The following is a 25,437-nucleotide window of genomic DNA, read 5'->3' as shown; positions in this document are numbered from 1 at the left end:
CAAGAAGAGAGGGGCAAGGGCTGGTAACAGTGTCTGCCACCCCTGAGTTAGTGCTCAACGGGAGTGGCTTTTAACACCTTAACCTAGCTAAGGGTCTCAGGCCCCGAAGCAAGGGTCAGCATACTCCTGGGTGCCCAGATTGAGTCCTGGGGGTGTCTGCACTCACTCACTTCTTCACACAGTTACTGAGTGACCACAGTGCCCAGCACTGTGTTACAGACTGTGGGGGATACGAGGAAAAGGTCCCTAGTTTGCAGGAGTGAGTAGAAAGTTGGGTTCTTCAAAAGCCAGTGACCCAGAACCCTGTTCTCTTGTATTAAATCTTTTCCACCCCAAATACTCGGAGTGGTTCTTGTTTGTCTGCACTGAACCTGGCTGATACAAGACTGCTGGACAAAGGGGAGCCTCGGGTTGTTGTTGCTCTTGTCAAAAGCTCCTTTCTTTCACGAAGCCTTGAGTCCGGAGGAGTCACCTATTTCTAATTCATATAACAATGTCCTAACGGCTGTAGCCTTGCCATTAATTACCGCTTTCCTCCTTCATAGCCTACTCCCAGGAACTCCCCATATTGCTGCCACGTTTTTCTAGAACTGCTAGATACTCAGTGACAAGAGCAAGGGTGTTTGCAGCCTCGAGTCCATGAACTCCTCATGCTAGACCTGGATACTGATGCTGTCTGATACGGTAACTATCAGTCAGCCAGATGTTGGTCACTTGACACGTGGCTCATCTGAATCTAGAGAAGTACAACACGAAAACTGGATTTTGAAGCCCTACTTCAAAAAATAAAAAGTAAAATATCTCAGATAATTTTTGCATGTTGAAATGATAACAGGTTTTTGTTTGTTTGTTTTAGAGAGAGACAGGAAGGGAGGGATGAGAAGCATCAGCTCACAATTGTGTCACTTTAGTTGTTCATTGATTGCTTCTCTTATGTGCTTTGATCGGGGGGCTAAAGCCAAACCGCGACCCCTTGCTCAAGCCAGCGACCTTGAGCTCAAGCCAGAGACCATGGGATTATAATAATAATCCCATGCACGCTCAAGCCGGCAACCTTGGGGTTTTGAACCTGGGACCTGAGCGTCCCAGTTTGCCACCACTGGTCAGGCTAAATGACAACAGTTTTGATTGGGTTATAAATAAAATATATTATCAGAATTGATACCACCTGTTTCCTTTTACTTTTGGTGTGACCGTTAGAAAAGTTTAAATGACATGTGTGGCTCACATTTGTTTCCGTTGGACAGTGCTGCCATCGACCCTCAATCTCTGCGGCCTTCCAGCATTAGAGAGTTGACTCACTATAGCAGAAGATAGTCTCACACTTCCAAGTACCTTCTCCCCACACTTTCTCTAGATTCTGGCAGCAGAGTCCTCTGTCAATGACCACAGAGGCAGCTGAACACCCATGACTTGTGAAGGGGTCTAGAACACGCCGCTGTGGCATAAAATTATTTTGAAGGCATTTAAGATTAGGCTTTTTTCTGAACCACCTTATTATCTACCTAAGACCAGAGAAGATTAATTCTTTCTTTTCTTTTTTTTTTTAAGTGAGAGGACAGGGTATAGAGAGATAGACTCCTGCATGCAGCCTGACCAGGATCCACCTGGAAACCCCTGTCTGGGGCTGCTGCTTAAATCAATCAAGCGATTTTTTAGTGCCTGAGGAGGATGCTTGAACCAATTGAGCCACTGGCTGCAGGAAGGGAAGAAGGAGAGAAGGGGGAGAGGAAGGGGAAGAGAAGCTGATGGTTCGCTTCTCTAATGTGCTCTGACCAGAAATCAAATCTGGGACATGCATATGCTGAGCGGACACTCTAATTACTGAGCCATTCGGCCAGGGCCTCAGTTCTCTTATGTAGAATTTCTGAGTCTCACCACCACCTTTTCTACCCTTTGTGGTGAGTCTGAAAGACTCTGTGTTCATCATCCTCTGCATCCTTTTAGATGGCTTTCCTTGCTACAAAATGACTTTTTAAAAAAGCAGTGCCTAGCCTGACCTGTGGTGGCGCAGTGGATAAAGCGTCAACCTGGAAATACTGAGGTTGCCGGTTCAAAACCTTGGGCTTGCCTGGTCAAGGCACATATGGGAGTTGATGCTTCCAGTTCCTCCCGCCTTCTCTTTCTCTGTCTCTCTCTCTCCTCTCTAAAAATGAATAAATAAAAAAAAGCAGTGCCTATACTTGTATATAAGGATTTCTGATACCAAGAATTAACCAATCAGCCTGACCTGTGGTGGTGGCGCAGTGGATAAAACATTGACCTAGAATGCTGAGGTTGCGGGTTCGAAACTCTGGGCTTGCCTGGTCAAGGCACATATGGGAGTTGATGCTTCCTGCTCCTCTCCCTTCTCTTTCTCTCTCTCTCCCTGCCTCTCTCTCTCCTCTCTAAAAATGCAATAAATAAAGTCTTTAAAAAAAAAAAAGAATTAACCAATCAGATGCAACCTTCTTATGTGACATGATCAATAAGATGCAACTCGGGCCCTGGCCGGTTGGCTCAGCGGTAGAGCGTCGGCCTAGCCTGCGGAGGACCCGGGTTCGATTCCCGGCCAGGGCACACAGGAGAAGCGCCCATTTGCTTCTCCACCCCTCCGCCGCGCCTTCCTCTCTGTCTCTCTCTTCCCCTCCTGCAGCCAAGGCTCCATTGGAGCAAAGATGGCCCGGGCGCTGGGGATGGCTCTGTGGCCGCTGCCTCAGGCGCTAGAGTAGCTCTGGTCGCAACATGGCGACGCCCCGGAGGGGAAGAGCATCGCCCCCTGGTGGGCAGAGCATCGCCCCTGGTGGGCGTGCCGGGTGGATCCCGGTCAGGCGCATGCGGGAGTCTGTCTGACTGTCTCTCCCTGTTTCCAGCTTCAGAAAAATGAAAAAAAAAAAAAAAAGATGCAACTCTATTATTATGACTTATAGATTTATGGTTCAATACAGGACCTTCACACTGGACAGCTATTGTTGTGTTGGCTGTTGTCATTATTTTTATTTGACAATCTAAGGGAAAAGAGGTGAGTGCCCCTGACTAAATAGTCAGGTATCGCACATTATAAAAATTCTTGCAGCTCACAAGTTGAAAATCACTGCTGTAAGTCAATCCTCACCTTGCTTTCTCCCAACTTCATGGAGTCTTCCTTTGTTTTCTTCTTAATTCAACAAACTGTCATTCTAGGGAGTATTTGAGATCCTGCTTCCTGACAATTGTCCTCAGTTTGGTGGCTTAAATAAATTCTTATAAAAATCCTCTACAGCTTTAGATGTTTCTTATGTTGACAGTGCCCAACCCCTCTGTTTCCCGACCTGTAGAATAGATTGGTCACAGTACCTACTCCTCATAGGGTTTTTGTAGAACTAAATGAGATCATGTGTGTAAGACCCCTGGTATCTGTTAAGTACAATAAACATTCAATTCTTTATATACATGTTTGTTTTGTACACTTTCATATTTCTGAACTTTAAGATTGGAAACCAAGAGCTCAGGTATAAACTGAGCTTACTACGGAGTGGGCTGAAGCAGAAAGGGAGAGGATTGGGAAGGGGAGCTCAAGTCGCCTCTGAAGGACTTTTATTCAATAAAGAAGAGACCCTGAGAAGGAATATACCTGCCAAGAAGGATTCCTTGTAGTTAGTTGGGCATAAATTCATCATCAGACTCCAACAACCATTGCTAACAAGGGCTTCTCACCACTCTGCATTTCAGGGGAAAATCACAGACTAAACTGGTGGCTTTCTGCATTGTGTTCCGGCAGGCTGAGATAAGCCTTATAAAAGAGGTCCTGGAATTGTCTCCAACCAATGGGCTGAGACCTGTCACATCCAATATCCTCATTTGCATTTTTTTTCCTGTATTTTTCTGAAGCCGGAAACGGGGAGAGACAGTCAGACAGACTCCCGCATGCGCCCGACCGGGATCCACCCGGCACGCCCACCAGGGGGTGACGCTCTGCCCACCAGGGGGCGATGCTCTGTCCCTCCGGGGCGTCGCTCTGTTGCGACCAGAGCCACTCTAGCGCCTGGGGCAGAGGCCAAGGAGCCATCCCCAGCGCCTGGGCCATCTTTGCTCCAATGGAGCCTTGGCTGCAGGAGGGGAAGAGAGAGACAGAGAGGAAGGAGAGGGGGAGGGGTGGAGAAGCAGATGGGCACTTCTCCTGTGTGCCCTGGCCGGAATCGAACCCAGGACTTCTGCATGCCAGGCCGATGCTCTACCACTGAGCCAACTGGCCAGGGCCACTCATTTGCATTTTTACTGACCAATCAGAGCATCTCTGTGCAAATTTGAATTCCTCATTTGCATAGAACCCAGTCCCCAATTAGGGACCGGGGTGGGAACTTTATAAAAGCAGGTCTCCCCCTTGTCTCAGCAAAGGCCACTTTCCGATTCTTCCGGGTTTACAAACTTCATCTGAATGAAGTTTCTTCTTTCACCGCACCCCAAATAGGGAACTCCTGCTGGCACTAGTTTGGTGGCTGCAAACTTTTATCAATAATCCCAAATCCAAGAGAATCCCTTCCTGTTTCCTCCCTCATCTCACCATCTCTTCACTACCCACACCCAACCCAGTCCAGCCCACCCGTCCCCCAGCTCAAAGGCCGCAAATATTGAAAGCTCTTTATTTCAATGATGGTGCCTTATCCTCCCTCCCTGCTCCTCCTGGGTTGGGGGAGGCTTTGGGGCCTGGGGCAGGAACACCCAGTTCTGAGTGGATGGGGATGGGGAGTGGGTGGGGGAGGTGGGGGAGGTGGGGGAGGTGGGGCAGAGGGCAAGGAAGCGGGTGTTTCAGAAAACACTTTTCGTAGCTGGCTTCTTTTTATCAATCTTCTTACAATGGCCGTAGATAATTTTAAACGATTTCTGATTCTTCGGAAAGACACAAGTCAGGTTGGGCTGGCAGGGACACTCGTTATACAGCCCGGTGAACATCTGGGAAAGGCAAGACTTTGACCGTGACTTTGGCTGCTGCTCTGCCCTCAGCCCTGAGGGGCAGCCCCCACTTCTACCCCTGCCCAGCTCTGCGGCCTGTTTGCATGCACGCAACAGAGGAACATGGGCATAAAAGACCCCCTCACCCAGCTGCTCGCAGTCTGTGCCTCTGGTTGCCTCTTTCATGCTGACCTCTAGGATTGCTCGGTGCCCTCGTATCTCCTCTCCTAAACCCTTTCTTGGGTAAATCAACTCCCCTCTCCTGCACACCCAGCTCAGAGGCTGCGTCAGCCCACCTCCAGCCAGGAACAGCTGGGGCCACAGCAGAACTCCTGGGGGCTGTGGTGGGTGGAGTGGGAATCTGAGACAGGAGAACCCTGGTTAGGGCTAGACCTCCGGTCTGCACCCATTTACAGTGATACTTTCAGGGTTTGCAGAGATAGCCTTGGAGCACAGGAACCCCTGTGAGGAAGGGAAGCGTTGCCACGCCCCACGCCCCCACCCAGGCTGCTAAACTTGGTGTGAGGATCCCTCGGGCCATAGGCGGCTTGGAGATGCATTCCCAGCAGAGAATTCCTAGCTTTGGGTCTTTTCTGCCTCCCTACCTGGCTTCCCCCTCCCCCATGTGCGCCCTCCCTCCAACCGCCAGCGATCCCCCCCACCCGGTCCCTGCCCCGGGGCCTGCGCCCGAACCCACCTGTGTGTGACACAAGCTGCCCTCAGACCCCTTTGCCGCACAGTGCGACTCGCAGTCTGGGGGCACCCGGCGGCAGCACCCGCTCTTGCACTTCTTGCTCTGGAAGCAGAGCTCCAGGTTGTCCTGTGGGGAGATGACCTGGCTGGCTCTTCCGCGGACCCCCTTCCCTTCCCGCCAGCCCGCCCACCCGCGGGGGGTGGAGGGCTTTCGTCCAGCTGGCTCCCTCCATATTGTGCCCTCATCACTGCCACCAGGCTGGGCCACCTCTAGTTGGGGACTGGGGAACAACAGGGACCGGAGAAAGAGCTTGCCGACTTGTTCTGGAGGAGCTCAACAGTTTCTTAAAGGTCAGCCCGTAGTGTCCCCTGAACAGACTTCTCCTCCGGCAGGCATGCAGGGAAATGCAGACCCTCCCGTCTTCGCTTGTGCAGTTCTTTTTGCAAAGCACTACCCACCTTTTCACCTGAGCTGGAGAGTCACCCACCCCTCAGCCCCCAGACACACACACACACACACACACACACACACACACACACGCAGACACCCATATCAGTGACCCCCCCCCCCCAAGCTGGGGCTTACCACACTGTATTATTACCTATCACTGCTATTCATTGCCTCTCTGTGGACAACTGCAACAGTCGTTCAACCAGCAGATGCTGAACATCTACTGCGTCCAGACACTGTTCCCAGGCACCAGGAATGCAGCCGGGACAAAACAAACAGCAGGGCCTGCCCTCCTGGAGCTGACACGGCCCAGAGCAGCGGTCCAATAGGACTTTCGGCAACGATGAAGATGTGCTTTTTCTGCATGGTCCAACTCGGCAGCCACCAGCCACGCATGGCTGCTGAGCGGGGTTTTTTGTTTGTTTGTTTGTTTTGGGTTTTTTTTGAATTTTTCTGAAGCTGGAAACGGGGAGGCAGTCAGACTCCTGCATGCGCCCGACCGGGATCCACCCGGCATGCCCACCAGGGGGCGATGCTCTGCCCATCTGGGGCGTTGCTCTGTTGCGACCAGAGCCACTCTAGAGCCTGAGGCAGAGGCCACAGAGCCATCCCCAGCACCCGGGCCATCTTTGCTCCAATGAAGCCTTGGCTGCGGGAGGGGAAGAGAGAGACAGAGAGGAAGGAGAGGGGGAAGGGTGGAGAAGCAGATGGGTGCTTCTCCTGTGTGCCCTGGCCAGGAATCGAACCCGGGACCTCCACACAACAGACCGACGCTCTACCACTGAGCCAAATGGCCAGGGCCTGCTGAGCGTTTAAAATGTGGCTAGTGAGACTAAGGAACTGAATTTTAACTTTGGTTTAATTTTCACTAGTATTCATTTAAGAAACTGTGTGATCAGTGACTACACCAGGGGTCCCCAAACTTTTTACACAGGGGGCCAGTTCACTGTCCCTCAGACTGTTGGAGGGCCGGACTATAAAAAAAACTATGAACAAATCCCTATGCACACTGCACATATCTTATTTTAAAGTAAAAAAACAAAACGGGAACAAATACAATGTTTAAAATAAAGAACAAGTAAATTTAAATCAACAAACTGACCAGTATTTCAATGGGGACTAGAGGCCTGCTTCTGGCTAATGAGATGGTCAATGTGCTCCTCTCACTGACCACCAGTGAAAGAGGTGCCCCTTCCGGAAGTGCAGCAGGGCCGGATAAATGGCCTCAGGGGGCCGCATGCGGCCCGCGGGCCGTAGTTTGGGGACCCTGGACTACACTCTTGGACAAGCACAGCTGAGGGAGAGAAGCTAGATCTCAGGTCCATAGTGAAACAGATGGGGTCACAGACAAAACCTTGAGCAAAAAAAGTCAAACTAAAAAAACAACAACAAAGAAACATACTGGCCTGACCTGTGGTGGCGCAGTGGATAAAGCATCGACCTCGAAATGCTGAGGTTGCCGGTTCGAAACCATGGGCTTGCCTGGTCAAGGCACATATGGAGTTGATGCTTCCAACTTCTCCCCCCTTCTCTCTCTCTCTCTCTCTCTCTCTCTCCCTCTCCTCTCTAAAATGAATAAATAAAATAAAAAAATTAAAAAAAAAAAAGAAACATACTGTGTGATTCCATTCTATGAAGTTCAAAAACAAGCAACACGGCCCTGGTCAGTTGGCTCAGTGGATGGAGCATCACCCGGCGTGCAGATGTTCCAGGTTCGATCCCCAATCGGGGCACACAGGAGAAGCGACCATCTGCTTCTCTTTCCCTCCTGTTCCCTCTCCTCCCTCTCTCTCTCTCTCTCTCTCTCTCTCTCTCTCTCTCTCTCTCTCCTCCTGCAGCCAGTGGCTTGACTGGTTCGAGTATTGGCCCAGACAGTGACTGCCGGATGGACTCCATGCAGGAGTCTGTCTCTATATCTGCTCCCTCCACCCCCACTTAAAAACAAAACGAGAGAAAACCAGGCAACGCTAATCTACAACAACAGCAGTCCGGAGAGTGTTCCCTTTGGGACTGACTGTTGACTGGCGGCAATCCTGAGGAAACCTTCTTGGGGGGGAGGGGCTGGAAATGCTCTGTCAGTTGACGTGGGTGGTGGCTGTGAGGGTGTTTGCACGGGTATAAAATCCATTGGTCTTGCCTGACCTGTGGTGGCGCAGTGGATAAAGCGTCGACCTGGAAATGCTGGGGTCGCCGGTTCGAAACCCTGGGCTTGCCTGGTCAAGGCACATATGGGAGTTGATGCTTTCAGCTCCTCCCCCCTGTCTCTCTCTCCTCTCTCTCTCCCCCTCCCTCTCTTCTCTCTAAAATGAATAAATAAAATAAATAAATAAATAATTTTAAAAAATTAAAAAGAAAATCCATTGGTCTTAATAATCAAGTAAATCAAGACTTGGATATCATCCGTATGTCATTTCTGCCTAACACATATATGTTAGGTATTATTGATGAACAATTATGGTTTATGTTAAAGGTGTATAATTCTATCTATTGTGCCTGGCTGAGCGCTATAAAGAAAATAAAGCTGGGAAGCAGGGCTGGATTGCAGTAGCCTCCTTTTGCTCCCCCTGATTTTACTCTTTCAGCAGCCACCCCAGTCCCCCCACCCGCACCCCTGACACCCTCGCCTTCCCCACCCCCTCCTCCAACCTTCTCTGGCCATCAGTTCTTCCCAGAACAGCTAGGGAAATTTTTTTTAAAGGTACATCCCATCACACCATTTCTGTATTTCAGAACCTTCAAGGACTTCCTGGAGCATTTAGACGTAGAAATTCTTTATGGGACCTTCCGGTCTATTCATTCCGAGGCTGACTGCCTGCTCCTCCCCACACACGCCCTGCAGCCGCCACGGGGACTCAGAGTGCTCCCAATCCACCTGCCGGGCCATGGGCCCTGCTGGCTCCCCTGCCAGAACACCCTGCCCCGTGAGCTCTGCCTGGCTGCTTCCCGGCTTCCCTCTCCTGGCCTCAGGCTGAGGCCTTCTGGAACACCCAGCTAGAGCAGTCCCCTGTTTCACGTTTATGATTCTCTGAAAGTACTTCATTTCTTTTATTTAAAAAAATAAAAATGTGTCTCCCCTGCTTAGAGCCTCCGGGATGTTGTTCGTGGTGGTATTTCTTAGGCCCTAAGATTCAAGTCCTCACGCAACAACGGGTGCTGATTGCAGGACATCCGGATAAATTAAAAGAGGATAATGTCATACTCTGTCCTTTTTATACCTCTGATCTCCTCTCCTGGTATTTCCACCTTCTCTCACTCCTGCGTTAGTCTTGGAACCTGCCGGTCAAGGTCCCATCTCTCGACCTTTGTCCTGGGATGCTCTGGCCCTCCATAGCAGCCTGTCCGGGTAGCTGTGTCCGTTTAGGAAGGACCTTATTCCCTTCGGGTCTTCTGTTTAAATTTCGCTTTGTTAGTCAGGCCTTCCCTGAACACCCTGTTTCAAACGGCAGCTGCTCTTCAGGTCGCCTCTGCTCCTGAAGCCCCTTCCTTAGTTTCTTTGTCCCCAGGTGTCTATTGCCGGAGAGAACATGAATATTGTCCTGATTTGCCGCCTACAGAAGAACGTCAGCTCCACCAGGGCAAGGACTTTCCTGTCGTCCCCGCAGCACCCTCCCTAGCGCCCAGAGAAACAATTTATAGAAGTGCTCGGATAAGTGAGTGAATGTCTCTCTTACCAGCTGTGAGCCTGGGGGTGGGGGGAGTGCGGTGTCCCAGTCACCTCTGCGGTGATGGCACCTGGCTCCATCCTGGCACAGCTCCCAAGACTAGGATGAGTTATCTTCTGCTCCCAGACATTCCTCCCCCCAACACGCCCTGCTGCCCCCTTTCCAGCCCCCATCCCCGTCGGCCTGTGCCCGCGCACCCTCCCCAAACAGCGCAGGTCTTAGGATGGTGGCGGGGGGAGGCGACTGTACCCTCTGGTTTCCTTACCAAAGTTGCGATTTGCCGTGAACTAAAAAATGAGCTGCTGCTGAGGAGGAAGAAAACAGAGAGGAGGAGAAGGACCAGGAGCAGCGGCGTCCTCCGACTCATGGCCCAGAGGTGTTGGTGGCACGTCTAAGGTCCAGCTGAATACTCAGCATCGGCCATGTGACTACCATGTGACTAACGCCCGGAGGGTAGGCGGTGAGGTGTGACTGCCCAGGCGGAGCATTGCCCGGAGAGGCTGGCAGTGCTGTGCGGGCTCCCAGACCAAAGAGATGGAGGAACAAGCAAGGGGGGTGGGGTGGACGTTCTCGGACCACGGTCGGTCAGTGGCTGGCAGCATCCTGGACCACTTGCTGTGTGCATCACAGTGGTCCATCAGAATAGCGTAGTCTGTGTGCTTGAGCTCTGGCAACGTCTGGTTCAGTCCCAGCTGTTGCTTAGGGGCTGTGTGATCTTGGGCAGACTTCATACCTTCTTTGAGCCTCAGTTTCCCCACTTGCAGCATGCAGGATAATAACAGTACATCCCAGGGATGGTGCAGGGCTCCAATTGAACAGCAGGTGTTGTGCTTCACACAGGGTAGGCGCACCCAGTCTACGGAAGTGGTTATTTATCTTTAGAATTAGAAAATCTCAGAGTCAGGGGGACTTCAAAAGATTCTCTCATCCAATCCAATTGTAGAGTATTATTAATAAACAGCATCGTCAACATTTTGTCTCTCGGACGAGATGACAAAGGCCCAGAGAGGTGGCCGAGCTTCCCCAAAGCCACGGGGCTGTACAGTGATAGAAGATCAGACTCTGGTTTTCACCTTTCTTCTCCCTTCTCCGAGAGCCTGACATTGGAATGTCAATACCTCGTTTTTTGAGGAAATCTATCTAGCACGCCTGGATGCGCTACTGCAGGTCTCCTGAAAAGCGTCTCATCTTCAAGGGGCAGAGCATCAGGTGAGGGCTTACTTGGCCACACGCGACAGAAACCCAACCCAAAGTGGTTAAGGAAAAAAGTGAATTTACTGGGTCAGGTAAAAGTCCAGCGGGTACAGGCATCTGGCTTGAGGCACAGTTTGTGTCATGAGCTATAGCCTGGTCCCCCGGCTCCTCTGTGTGGGCTTCATCCCGAGTCCACAGAGGGATAAGACGGCTGCCAACAACACAGACCTACGCTCGCCCAGGTTCAAGTCCACAGAAAGAGGAAGTAATACGTCTTGGTACCGCACGCAGAGCCTAAGCTTCACTCTGATTGGACAGGCCGGGTCACGTGCCCACGACCAACCCTATCCCTAAAGCCAGGGCAAGGGCAGGAGCCTCTGTGCGTCCGGAGGACTCAGTGTTCTGATGTGAATGGAGCCCCACTCAACTTCGTGGACTGAGAATGAGGGTGGGTGGGGAGGTTCTTCCCGGAAATTTGGGGTTACCAAAAGAAAGGAAGCCATGGCTCTCTGGCGGGCAAACTCAGTGAATGCTCCTTCCGAACGGCAAATGGGAAATTAGAGGGGACCCACCCCTTCATCGTGCCTAATTTAAAGCCGTGCCAGACGTCAGTGGCACAGCACTTACTCAGTGTATTCAGTCTTTATTGGTTTTGAAGTTTTTCAAAGTAAAACGTATTTATAAGACTTCCCATAAGTCACTACCATTCTCAGTTCTCTTCCCAAAGCAATTGCTTTTCGCGTGCATTCTACCCACGTCAGGCAGGTCTAGTGTTCCCGAGTCGGCTTTGCCCCCACTTGCAAGGTTCCTTCTCTACCTACCAGTCAATGCCCGGTCAGCGAGACAGAAACTACACTAGGTATTTGAAACAGAGAGGATTTTAATGTACGGAAGTGATCACAGAGGGGATGGAGGAGCTGAGAGGCCAGACAGGATGTCAAGGCAGCAAGGGAGATGGCCAGAGCAGGAAGACCCCAGGGCCCCTATCCCGGTGTGAAGAGTGCCAGGCGACCGCAGGGGCGCTGCAAGGGGGCCGCAGGGGAGGGGCTGTCCTAAGGAGACGGGAGGACTGCTGCTGACGGCACCTGAAGCGGAAGATGCCCCCTCTCTGGCCCTCCTAGCTTTGCGGTCTTGGGAGCCAGGAGACAAAAGAGTCTGGGAGCCGTGTTCCCAGGGAGAGAGAACAGAGCCCGGCAGGGCGAGCAGGCAGTGACCCACAGGCCTCCCTTCCAAACCCGCCAGGCCGGGTGTCCGTCCGTGTACTTCTGTCTTTCCCCCACTCTGTCCCTCGGTCAGTCCTCATGTCTGGCTTCAGGGTGCTTTCCTTGTTGGGAGACTTGGAGGGGAGGAGTCACACCTGCCACACAGCTCATCGTTAACCCTAAGGTTGGCGTGATGTCAGTGTTTGGAGTGGGGAGAAATACCATTCTGTGAGAGAAATCTCAAATATTTTCATTTAAAATTTTTATTATTTTTTTTTACTAAGACAGAGAGAGGGAGGGAGAGAATGAAGGGAGAAGGGAAGCATTGTTGTTCCACTCGTTTATGTGTCCTAACGGGGGATCAAATCCGCAGCCTTGTCATTTCGGAATGATGCTCTTAATCAACTGAGCTAACCTGGCAGGGCCTATTTTCTTCTTCTTTTTTTTAAATCGTCGGTCTTCATGAAAAATTTGCCATGCTCACTTCCTGCAGAAAAGAAAGCCATGACTTGATCATGGATATAGAAATCGATGGCTGCTCTCCTGAGTACTGTCAACAGTTCCACCATGTTTCCAACAGTGACTCAACTGGGCTTCACCACAAGGCTTGCTGGGAAGTTGGGGGTAATGTGCTCCCTTCTACCACCACCTCCTGCTGCTCTTTTTTAGCCAGAGTGCACAGCCCAAGAGAGAACTGCCCAAGATTTCGCAGAGAACATAACTACTCAGATGAAAACTACATTTCCCAGTCTCCCTCGCAGCCAGTTGCAGTCATGTGACCAAGTATTTCTCAACTGAAAATAATGCATACTGGCCTGACCTTTGGTGGCACAGTGAATAGAGCACCCACCCTACATGCTGAGGTCGCCTTTAGAAGCCTGAAGCTACCGGTTTGAGCCCAAGGTTGCCAGCTTGAGCAAGGGGTCATTGACTCAACTTGAGCCCAAGGTCGCTGGTTCGATCCCAAGTCAAGGCACATATGAGAAGCAATCAAAGCACAACTAAAGTGAAGCAACTATGAGTTCATACTTCTCACTCCCTCCCTTTCTCTCCCTTCCTGTCTCTCTCTCAATAATAATAATAATAATACGAAGAAGAAGAAGGAGGAGAAGGAGGAGGAGGAAGAGGAAGAGGAGGAGGAGGAGGGGGGAAGAAGAAGAAGAAGAAGAAGAAGAAGAAGAAGAAGAAGGAGGAGGAGGAGGAGGAGGAGGAGGAGGAGGAGGAGGAGGAGGAGGAGAAGGAGAAGGAGAAGAAGAAGAAGAAGAAGAAGAAGAAGAAGAAGAAGAAGAAGAAGAAGATTAATTCATGCTGCCCTTTCAGGAAGGGTGAGCATTTGCTGTCTTCTATTCCCTTTTTTCTTTTCTTTTGCTCCTTTTTCTTTTCTCCCCCCCCCCTTTTTTTTTTTTTTTTTTTTTTTGTATTTTTCTGAAGCTGGAAACGGGGAGAGACAGTCAGACTCCCGCATGCGCCCAACCGGGATCCACCCGGCACGCCCACCAGGGGGCGATGCTCTGCCCCTCCAGGGCGTCGCTCTGTTGCAACCAGAGCCACTCCAGCGCCTGGGGCAGAGGCCAAGGAGCCATCCCCAGCGCCCGGGCCATCTTTGCTCCAATGGAGCCTTGGCTGCGGGAGGGGAAGAGAGAGACAGAGAGAGGAAGGAGAGGGGGAGGGGTGGAGAAGCAAATGGGCGCTTCTCCTGTGTGCCCTGGCCAGGAATCGAACCTGAGACTTCTGCACGCCAGGTCGACGCTCTACCACTGAGCCAACCAGCCAGGGCCTCCTTTTTCTTTTTTTTTTTCTTTTTTTTTTTTTGTATTTTTCTGAAGCTGGAAACGGGGAGAGACAGTCAGACAGACTCCCGCATGCGCCCGACTGGGATCCACCCGGCACGCCCACCAGGGGCGATGCTCTGCCCACCAGGGGGCGATGCTCTGCCCCTCCAGGGCGTCACTCTGCCACGACCAGAGCCACTCTAGCACCTGGGGCAGAGGCCAAGGAACCATCCCCAGCACCGGGGCCACCCTTGCTCCAATGGAGCCTTGGCTGCGGGAGGGGAAGAGAGAGATAGAGAGGAAGGAGGGGGGGTGGAGAAGCAAATGGGCACTTCTCCTATGTGCCCTGGCCGGGAATCGAACCCGGGTCCCCCGCACGCCAGGCCGACGCTCTACCGCTGAGCCAACCAGCCAGGGCCTCCTTTTTCTTTTTAAAAAATATTTTATTGATTGATTTTACAGAGAGCAGAGACAAAGGACAGGGGAACAAGAAGTATGAACTCATAGTTGCTTCACTTTAGTTGTTCATTGGTTGCTTGCCGTATGTGCCTTGACCAGGCAAGCCCAGGGCTTCGAACCGGGACACGCTATCCACCCCATCGCCACAGGTCAGGCATTCTACCCCCTTTTTTCGAACTGGGATATGGATCCAGCAGATATGGTGATGAGCCATCTGAGACTAAGTGGAGGAAAAAGCTTCCATCCCCTCTGCCCTCAGAAGAGCCTCTGTAGGGCCTCAAAGACCTTCCACCTCGCTGACCCCACCCCTGCACAGGACCAGGACCGGGCTAAGCCAATCAGTAAATTCCACAGCAATGACTGACTCAGGGCTGAGTTTGCGCGCTAAGTCAGTCCAATCAGAATCAACCTTAGGATGTTTGTTAAGAATCCTGGGACAGCCTGACCAGGTGGTGGCGCAGTGGATAGAGTATCGGACTGGGATGCGGAAGGACGCAGGTTCGCTTGAGCGCGGGCTCATCTGGCTTGAGCAAAAAAAAGCTCGCCAGCTTGGACCCAAGGTTGCTGGCTCCAGCAAGGGGTTACGCGGTCTGCTGAAGGCCCGCGGTCAGGGCACATATGAGAAAGCAATCAATGAACAACTAAGAAGTCGCAACGCGCAACGAAAAACTAATGATTGATGCTTCTCATCTCTCTCCATTCCTGTTTGTCCCTGTCTATCTCTGCCTCTGTAAAAAAAAAAAAAAAAAAAAAAAAAAGAATCCTGGGACAGCGATGTTTCCTTTCTCTGGAAGGCAGAGTGTGTATATGTGGGGTTGATTGGCGCTTAAGAGCCTGCCCTCCAGAGCAGGATAGCCTGAGTCCAAACCCCAGTCCCACCTCTTACTGTGAGCTGCTGAGAAAAAAAAAATAAGGGTAATTATAGTGCCTACTATCTCCTTGTTGTAACAATGGGTTAATACCGATTAGAAAACACGTTGCATAATGTCTGGGCTGCAATAAATTCTCAGTTTAAGTCCTGGCTGTATGGATTAGGTGACATGTGGGACTTGCGTGGCTATTGGGAAGGACTCTATCCTTAGGGCCAGGGAGCTGCTGGAGTCAGCCAGAACCGCGTCTGGATCTCTTGTTCTGACCACCAATGAATTCCCTCATCGTTTGGACCAATTTGGGGTTTTTTTTATACTTGCAGCAAAAAGTCCTTATTGATACCTTGGACAAGTCATGTAGCTCTCTGAGCCTCAGTTTCTCTCTCCATAAAATGGAACCAGGAGTGGAGACAGCCATGCACCTTTCCCTGCATCAGGCCCCCTTCCAACAGCAGGCACGAGGATCTCCACATCTACACTTCAGTCACAGTCTCGAAAATCCTCTCTCAATGACCTCCGCCCTTTTGCCCTGTGAGCAAAGCATTCAGACTCCCTGTCAGTCCCTCCTAACACACACCCAGCATGGGCACCTCAGTGTTCACTCTCTGGGCACATCCCTCAACACTGCCCCTCCCACACAGCCCTCTGTCCCAAGACTTGGCCCCTCCCGACCCAGCCTCCCCTCCCCCACACCCTCTCCCCCAGTCCCTTCCCGGAGTGCTGCCCTCAGGGCCACTGTGCCTCCAGACAAGGCCAAAGCCCCGTGGGGAGCTCTTTCACTCCTACCTGCCCCCACAACCGGAACAATCCCTACCAGGCTCCCTCTCCCAGGAAATGCAGACAGAGGACAGAGCCAGGAACTTTAATGTTTCAGGAGCGGGGTTGTGAACAAGATGGGGACTCCCAAGGCCTCCAGCCCCCAACGGAGGGAAACAGGATGGTCGTGACCGGCGCCAGCTTCCTCCTCTAAATCAAACGGCACCTGTTGGGACAGTTCAGGTCCTTGTACGTGCAACTCAAGCCCCCTTGGCAGGGGCACACGATGTTGGTGGCTCCCTTAGTCTGTGGGAAAATGAGAGTTGAGGGTCCAGGGGAGAAGGGGGTTTAGACTTCTTGGGGAGGAGGAGCAAGGGCACTGTGATATTGAGACAGACCTGAGTCTGTCTGCTCTACGGCTGACGCCTTCATTACCTTGGGCAACTTAATGAGCTTCTTTGTCTCAGTTTCCTCATCTATCAAATGGAGATAATAAAGAGTAACCTGCAGCCCAGGCCTCAGCGTAGAGCTTCGGCCTGGTGTGTGGAAGTCCAGAGTTTTTTTGTTTTGTTTTTTACAGAGACAGAGTCAGAGAGAGGGATAGACAGGGACAGACAGACAGGAATGGAGAGATGAAAAGCATCAATTATTAGTTTTTCATTGCACATTGCGACACCTTAGTTGTTCATTGATTGCTTTCTCATATGTGCCTTGACCGCCGGCCTTCAGCAGACCGCGTGACCCCTTGCTCGAGCCAGCGACCTTGGGACCTTGGGTCCAAGCTGGTGAGCTTTTGCTCAAACCAGATGAGCCTGCACTCAAGCTGGCAACCTCGGGGTCTCGAACCTGGGTCCTCGGCATCCCAGTCCAATGCTCTATCCACTGCGCCACCGCCTGGTCAGGCGAAAGTCCAGAGTTTGATTCCTGGCCAGGGCACACAGGAGAAACACCCATCTGCTTCTCCACCCTTCCACCTCTCCTTCCTCTCTATCTCTCTCCTCCCCTCCCGCAGCCAAGGCTCCATGGGAGCAAAGTTGGCCCAGGCACTGAGGATGGCTCTATGGCCTTCGCCTCAGACACTAGAATGGCTCCGGCCACAACTGAGCAGCGCCCCAGATGGGCAGAGCATCGCCCCCTCGTGGGCATGCCGGGTGGATCCTGGCCAGGCGCATGCGGGAGTCTGTCTCTGTCTCCCTGCTTCTCACTTCAGAAAAATGCAAAACAACAACAACAAAAACCAGAGTAACCTGTTTTTTAAGGTTATTATGAGGGTTAAATGAAATAAATTAGATAAAGTGCTTATAATGAAAAGACTTTCTGGCCACATCAGCTATAGAGTCAGGCCAGAGAGGTGGGGATGGGGTGGGGGTGGGGGTGCCTGGCTCCTTCCTAAGGGCACTGACAGCTCTCCAACCTGGGACATGGGGGCCCAGCCCCTCCTCCCTAGGAAGGTGTGGGCCCAGGGCCAGGGAGGAGAGACAGCAGGAACAAGGGTGGGAACAAGATGTACTGAGCATTCTGCCCTCTGCATTCCCACGAGGTGGTGACAAGCATGCTCAGCTGAGCACTGGTGGTCGCCAGCACCAGAAACTCTTTCCCGCAGCCTGGTGGGGTGGACACTTTCACCCCATTTTCCAGACGAGGAAACTAAGGCTCAGAGGACAGAAGTGACTTGTCCGAGGTCCCAAAGATGGGGTGGGAAGCCAGGATTTACACTCGAGTTCAACTCCGGAGCACCAAGGAGTGCTGCCGCTGCTGCCGAGCCTTGCTCCCCTCTAGAAGCGAGGCCGCTGGCGGCAGGGAGGCGGGGTTGCTGGTTGGGGACAGGGAGGCGGGGTTGCTGGTGAGAAGGTCTTTCCGCACCTACTCTGCTCTGCCTGGGCAGTGTTAGGGTGGAGATGTTCATTCATTCAACAAACACTCGTTGAGCACCTGCTGTGTGCAGGGACTAAGCTCAGGGGTAGGGGGTTCAAAGACGAATGAGTATGCTGCAGTCGTGCCCTTGGAGAGGTCCAAGGCGCGCGGACACAGAGAGAGGCGTGGCCAACGCGGGAGATGCGTGCTCTGCTGAGCGCGGGGGCCACGGGTGTGGACATTCCAAGGAGAGAAAGCTTGTCAGGAGTGGCAGGCATCACAGGACGAGCTGGGGTTTGCCAGGCGGAGAAGGGGGAAGGGCACCCCAGACAGTGGGTGAAAAAGCAGGTGCAGCCCTGTGGGTGGTGTTGTTTTTTAACTTTCCCCATCGCACTTTCCCCGAGGGGCTGCCCATCCCCACAGCCTCACCTGGGGCAAGCACACCATGTCTTTTCTGGCCTTGGGGGCACAGAAGGCGCCACCGTGGTTCAAATCCATGAGGCAGCAGTCGCTGGAGCACTCAGAGTGGTGGGAGCAGCGAGCCCCATTCACCTGCGGGGACAGCCCCTGAGTCGCCAGCTCTCTGGCTGTGTGGCAGGGTCGGGGAGAGTTCTGGGAACTGCCAAAGGCCCCAGGGTGTCGGTTCCACAGAAGAAGCCATGAGAGGGTCACTCCAGGTAGGTACCGCCCCTCCGCTTGTCCCACCCCCGCAGCAGCAGCGCTTGGAGGAACAGGGGGAAAGAGAGGGGGGCCTTGGGTTTTCCCTCTGCCTCTCCTTTCCCGGGACCCCTCATTTCTGTGGGTCCCAACGGGTGACCTGCGCTAGCGGAGCAAATACTCCCAAATCGCACTTTTAACAGGAGCATGGGCAGGAGAAGAGGAGGATAAAAAACGTGGGGAAAGGCCCTGGCCGGTTGGTTCAGTGGTAGAGCGTCGGCCTGGCGTGCAGAAGTCCCGGGTTCGATTCCCGGCCAGGGCACACAGGAGAAGTGCCCATCTGCTTCTCCACCCCTCCCCCTCTCCTTCCTCTCTGTCTCTCTCTTCCCCTCCCGCAGCCAAGGCTCCACTGGAGCAAAGATGGCCCGGACGCTGGGGATGGCTCCTTGGCCTCTGCCCCAGGCGCTGGAGTGGCTCTGGTCGCGACAGAGCGACGCCCCGGAGGGGCAGAGCATCGCCCTCTGGTGGGCAGAGCCAGAGCGTCGCCCCCTGGTGGGCGTGCCGGGTGGATCCCTGTCGGGCGCATGCGGGGGGGGGGGGGGGGGGTTGTCTGACTGTCTCTCCCGGTTTCCAGCTTCAGAAAAATACAAAAAAAATAATAATAAAAAAAACGTGGGGAAATGTCATGGTGCCTAGAAGTCGGTGGGGGAAGGGGCGAAACGAGAGCAGGTGGGTCCCTACGGCCAGGTCCTGGGGCTGAGATAGTCCAGAGCGAGCGGGGGATGGTGGGAAGCGGGGCGGTGCTGGCCATGGGGCCACCCCCTTTCACCTCCAGAGCCACCAGCAAGGTGAAGCAGGCTCTGAAAAACGTTGGGGACACCTCAAACTTCCAGCCCGGGAACAATCCCCAATCTCCAGTGGTTCCCACCCCACCTGCCACTTCTCTCCCCAAACCCAACCAGTGTCTCCTGGACAGACTGACGCCCGGGCCACCACCCGCCACTACAGTGGAAGGTTCAAAACGCTCTTTGGCTCACCTTCCTTAACTCGTTTCCAAACTGCGGGAAGGCGCCCCAGCAGGGGAGCAGGACCCCCGCGAGGAGCACGAAGGCTGTGGCCGTGGCCATAGCCGAGGGCAGCAGGTCGGGTGGGGCTCCCCAGGGCTACGGAGACAAACCTCTTTCCCTGACACGTGGCCCGGTGCTCGGGGCGCGCCGGCTGGAGGAGGGGGGGGGCGGGGGGGCGGGGGGGGGTGAAGGAGTTAATGGTCACAGGCTGCCCAGCGCGGCAGACACGGGGGAGGCCCTTTACAACCCTCCGGAAGGGATGGTTATTAATAAGGAAAGGCGCTCCCGTCCCCCACCCCTGGTGAGACTCTGATTCAAGCCTTGGACAGGCCGGATTTTATAGATGTGAGGGCCCCCACGGGCCTTCATATACTATATGACTTCTAAATAAAAACTTAAAACTGTAAAAGAAAGCTTTATTGTGAAACCATGTGCCAAAATGAAGATCGCCTCCTTTTGATCCTCTGACCCTCTCTCTGCCCGGCCTGCACCAAATCGCCCTCCACCCCTTGCCTCTTCCAGATAAGGGGTGCCCAGGCTTGTCACCCGTAAGTCCCGGGACATCAGACAAGATGACTTCTTCCAGTCCCAGTGAATCCTTTCGTTGTCTAAGAATTGATCTGTGAAGTGTACAGAGGTGTCAGGCAGAATGGAGGGGAGGAGAGAGGAAAACTGAGATGCCTGATTCCTGTCGTTTGAGCCCCCCATGCGGGGGGGAGGGGGGGATTCGGTTATGGCAGCTGAGCTCACTAATGTAGGGGCTCAGGTCTTCTCTCTAAGAATAGCAGCCCCCACTGTATGGAGAGAGAGTTGTGTCCACTATTTCCGTGAACTGTATCAATCAGGGGAATTAGCAGTAGCTGTCACAGCGGAGACTCCTGACATTTCAGTGGCATGGTAGAAAAATGCTTTATTTGCCACTTAGGTGGGTTCCAGTATGGAACAGGAGACTTCTCTTCCACTGTGCACCAGGCCATCGGGAAGGCTGGCTTCTGGGTCACTTTGAAAGATGGAAAAGAGAGATGGAGGAAGTACATAGAATAGATACTTAAATGCCTCTCAGTGTGACCCAAGCCTCTTCCACATACAGACCATCAGCCAGAACTGGTCACGTGACCTCACCCTTCTGCAAGGGAGGCTGGGAAATTAAGGGCATCCCGGAATATTTAGTGGATTCTGCTGTATAACTCGTATCCCCATTTTATAGATGAGAAACCCAAAGGGTCAAGGTAGAATAGCATGCCCAAATAACACAATCGCATCGCAGAACCAGATAGAAACCCCAGGGCATTCTGGCTACTGAGCCTAAGCTCTTCCTACTCCCCTACACTGCCTTGGGTGGCCAGAAGGCTTTGTCCCCAGGAAAAGGACTCCTGTCATCACTATGTCCTCTCCTCCAGAAGTCACAGTCTGAAACTCTCTTCAGACTCATGGCCTGCTGCTTTGGTCAGCTAGTTACCCATCCATGAAGTTCACTGTGTCTCCTCCCAGCTCTACTGTGAATTGGCACGGAGCCCCAGGGACTAATAATCCTTCGTATGGAGTCACACCCTCCCTGAGGTATTGGGCCCTGCCACTGTGAGTGTCAGGTAACTGGAAAATATTGCTGACTGCTCAGGAAAGGGGAAGATTAGGAGGCGAAGGCCAGTAGCTGTGTGTCCCGATTAGGAGATTGGGGTCCTTGATCTAGGGTCCAGGAACCCCTGGGAAGTGTATTGAAGGCCCTGAGAGGGTAATGGAGCTCTTGAAATTCTATGCAAAATATTTTATGCGTGCCTTTAGAAGACTATTTTTGACAGAGGGCTGCAGTTTTCCTGGATCTTAGTTGAGAATCTTCATTTTACAGTGAGGACCAGTTGGGTGGTCACTGAGCCACCTGACCTATGAGCACGGCCACAGCTCTGCCCTTGGTCAGGGCCCAAATTTGGCCACCCTAGTCTTGTATAAGGAGAATGGGGAGCAGTGCAGGGCAGGGGGGCCCCTCACTGGCAGACCTCTGTCTCCCCCCTTCATTTCCGGTCCTGTTGCCTTCCCTCTTCTGATCTTCTCCAGTGTCTCTTTCTTTCCTGCATCTTTCTAGTGGTTTCCATGACAATGTTCTTTCTGGTCTACAGCGAACTGAAAAAAGTAAGGGTATTGTGGTTTATTTGGTTAAAGATAAATGTATTTAAAGAATGATTCTTTATTGTGGAATTATATCCTTCCTATTGGGGAGGGGAGAGGTTCAATGTGTTTTATGAAACAAAAGCAATAACACAATGGCCGTTTTGTTTGGTTTTCCGTGTCATTACGTGGTTGTTATGTAGGTTGTTAACATATATGTACAAATTCTGTCCGTCCCCAAAATTTTTTGAAAGTTTTATCGGTCTGCGAAATCCAAAACAACTCTGTAGAGAAGTGACCTAGTGGAAACGGTCTGCTGCTCAATGCAGTCTGGAAGGAGCCCCTAGCAAAGCCATCCTAGGAAGAGGGCCCAGGCAGGCAGTGCCGGGTGACGCAGTGGGGACACCAGGTTCTACGTGGAATGCCCAGGACACCCCAGACGCCAGCAGGAGAGGCTCCGCTGTGCTGCTTGGAAGGGACTCGGGTTTGGGCCCGCGGAGAGTCAAGGCCTCCTGAGCAGGGGTGCAGAGAGCACAGGTTTGGGGGTGAGGGTGGGTGGAGTGCAGGGAGGCACAGCTGGGACAGGTGGCCTGCTCAGAGGGGTGCAGAGTGGAGTGGGGCGGTCTGCGCTCCAGGGCGTTGGGAGCCCATGGCAGTAATCCCTGCTGAGATGGCTCTTCAGGGGGTGACTGGGCTGGTAGTGGCAGGGCTGGAGTCACAGCAGGGGGATGGGACGGCAGGGGGACACAGACCCACCCTGGTAGCCAGAGGTGTGGGGGGAGGGAGGCTGCCCAGCTATCTGTGAGGACAGGAGGAGGCTCCTAAGAGAAGGGGAGTCCCAGCCTGGCCCGCTGGAGGTCAGCACACGCCCCACCTCAAACCCCCCCGCCCCCCCCCCCCACACACACACACCAAAGGGCGGGATGCTCAGAACACAGAGCTCTCATCTTATTTGTTCCCAGGACAGGCTGAGCCTGGGGCGGGCTGTCAGCTTAGCTGGGGAGAAAGCCCTGGAGGGACAGGACGGGCTGACCGACCAGCAGCCTGGAGTAGATGGTGGTTTTCTGGTTTTTGTTTGTTTTGTTTTTTAAATGAGAGGAGGGGAGACAGTGAGACAGACTCCCGCATGTGTCCCGACCAGACCCACCAGGCAAACCCACCTGGGGCCAAAGAGCCACTGGCTGCAGGAGGGATAGAGAGAGAGAAGGCGGAGAGGGAGAGGGAGAGAAGCAGATGGTCACTTCTCCTGTGTGCCCTGACCGGGAATTGAACCTGGGATGTCCATATGCCGGGCGACACTCTATCCACTGAGCAAACCGGCCAGGGCCAAGATGGTAGTTTTCAAATCCTGCTTCTGAACGGCACTGGAGTCCCATGGCTGGGCCAACATGTTCTGCCTGCTAAATGACGTAGAGGCAGACTGTGAAGAGCTCTAATTTTCGGGTTTTCTCCCATAGAGTTTTCTTGAACCATTAGCAACTGGTCCTCGTATTGTTTGTTTGCCAGCAAGATAGCGCCGCGAAGGAACCGTGAGACACGCAGTGAGCGGGAAAGCCTGGGAATGCACGGCTGTATTGGTCTGACAGTCTTCCTGTTTCTGGAGACTTCAGAGTACGCTTTCCTATCACACAATCTCTCGGTTCACGGTGCTTCGTAGAGGACTCTGGACTGCCCCAGTGCCTGGCGCCCAAACAGACTGGAGGAACGTCGGAATCCGTGCTCTCCGAGGACCCTTCCATCTCAGCGGTGCTTTTCCGGCTCCTCAGAGCCGATCTTTCCTGAAGATCCTCTTCGGACAGAACATTGCACCTTAGTCATTTACTCACATCATCTCCACAGAATCCTCCCAACAGCCTCACGAGATAAGTACTCTTACCGTATTCTATTTTTATGTATTTATTTATTTTGAGACACAAAAGCCAAGTTTATTTGTTCATTTCAGGCCTCAGTGACATCCTTAGCCTGAGACTCTTTGCCACAGTCCTAACCCTCACATGACTGCAGCCAACCACCTTATGGGGTCTCCCATTCTCTGTTGATTTTTTTTTTAAGATGTACTGATTTTTTTAGAGATGTTAGAGAGAGAAAGAGAGAAAGGGCGGGGGGAGGAGTAGGAAGCATCCACTCGTAGATGTGCCCTGACCAGGCGAGCCCGGGGTTTTGAACCTACGACCTCAGCAGGTCCAGGCTTTCTCAACTGCGCAGCCACAGGTCCAGCCCTCTCTGTCCATTTCACAGAGGCCCACCCCTTCCCCTAGTTTCTTGTTGTTCTCCACCTTAATGAGGTCGATTTGGAGTCCAGCACAAAGGGCCTCCACCAACGTGACATACACAGGTTCCTCACAGCTGGATGTAAGGACACGAGGGGGGTGGGCTTGGTGCTTGGCTAAAGCTTTGGCAGCTCCATGAATTCCACGTGTGCTGGGCCATGGAGGATGCGGTGTCGTCCGCACCTCCTGTAAAGCAGTGGTGACTGACGTCCATTACACTTCCAGCAGCAACGCCTCCCTCGGCCACGGTGGTGGCGCGTGGGTGGAGCCGAATCTTGAACGAACGCACGCACGCACGCAAGCCTCCGCCGCCGCAGGAGAGAGACTACAGTATATTCATTCGTGCAGATGAGGGGAGTGTGTCTCCAACAGCTCTCACTCTTCCCCAGTATGCCTGCAGCTCTGTCATTCACGCTGTCACCAGTATTTTCATGTCTCCTTCGGACACGTGATCAGATTGATTTCCCCTGTCCTCTACAGCCAGGGAAATGTGGGCAGGAGTGGGGAGCGTCCTTTCTAGCAGAATTTTTAAGAGCCAGTGATCACGGCCACCTTTGGGAGTTGCAGAAACACAAGGAAGAGCCAGCGTCCACACCTGGGTCCCTGAGAGAAGAGGATAAAAAACAGATGCCTGCCCCCCCACCACCACACACACCCAATGCATACATAATGTGAATAAGAAATAACCTGGATCATTTTTTTTTTCTTTCTTTTTTTTTTTTGTATTTTTCTGAAGCTGGAAACGGGGAGAGACAGACAGACTCCCGCATGCGCCCAACCGGGATCCACCCGGCACACCCAGCAGGCGGCGACGCTCTGCCCACCAGGGGGCGTCGCTCTGTTGCGACCAGAGCCACTCTAGCACCTGGTGCAGAGGCCAAGGAGCCATCCCCAGCGCCCGGGCCATCTTTGCTCCAATGGAGCCTCGCTGCGGGATGGGAAGAGAGAGACAGAGAGGAAGGAGAGGGGGAGGGGTGGAGAAGCAGATGGGCGCTTCTCTTGTGTGCCCTGGCCGAGAATCGAACCCGGGACTTCTGCACGCCAGGCCGACGCTCTACCACTGAGCCAACCAGCCAGGGCACTTTTTTTTTTCTTAAGTGAGAACAGGGAGGCAGAGAGACAGACTCCCGCATGCGCCCTGACCGATCTCCGCAAGCCTTCAATGGGGCGATGCTCTGCCCATCTGGGTTGTTGTTGCATTGCTCAGCAATTAAGCTATTTTAGCACCTGAAGAGAGGCAATGAAGCCATCCTCAGCACCCGGGACCAACTTGTTCCAACCATGCCATGGCTGTGGGAGGAGAAGAGAGAAAGAGAGAGAGAGAGAAAGGAGAGGGGGAGGAGTGGAGAAGCAGATAGTCGCTTCTCCTGTGTGCCCTGACTGGGAATCAAACCCAGGACATCCACACACTGGGCTGATGCTCTACCTCTGAGCCAACAGGCCAGGGTGCTGGATCACTTTTAAGCTGCTAAAATTTGGAGGCAGTTTGTTACAGCAGCATAGCCTATCCTATCCTG

General features: G+C 52.9%; 1 protein-coding gene and 1 non-coding gene across 2 annotated transcripts; both read right to left on the bottom strand.

The window, feature by feature from the left end:
- Positions 1 to 6,780: 6,780 nt before the first annotated feature.
- TRNAN-GUU (transfer RNA asparagine (anticodon GUU)) lies at positions 6,781 to 6,856 on the bottom strand. The gene has a single exon. It is a non-coding gene; the product is annotated as a tRNA-Asn (tRNA).
- A 9,323-nt stretch (positions 6,857 to 16,179) lies between these two features.
- CLPSL2 (colipase like 2) lies at positions 16,180 to 19,607 on the bottom strand. The gene is made up of 3 exons (XM_066252913.1): positions 19,518 to 19,607; positions 18,253 to 18,375; positions 16,180 to 16,275 (listed from the first exon to the last, which is right to left on the bottom strand). Exons 1-3 carry the CDS (start codon positions 19,605 to 19,607, stop codon positions 16,180 to 16,182), a joined length of 309 nt encoding a protein of 102 aa, XP_066109010.1.
- Positions 19,608 to 25,437: the final 5,830 nt, after the last annotated feature.

Source organism: Saccopteryx bilineata, chromosome 1, assembly GCF_036850765.1.
Source record: "Saccopteryx bilineata isolate mSacBil1 chromosome 1, mSacBil1_pri_phased_curated, whole genome shotgun sequence".
Classification (NCBI taxonomy): domain Eukaryota; kingdom Metazoa; phylum Chordata; class Mammalia; order Chiroptera; family Emballonuridae; genus Saccopteryx; species Saccopteryx bilineata.
This window is presented reverse-complemented; position numbering and strand designations above follow the sequence as displayed.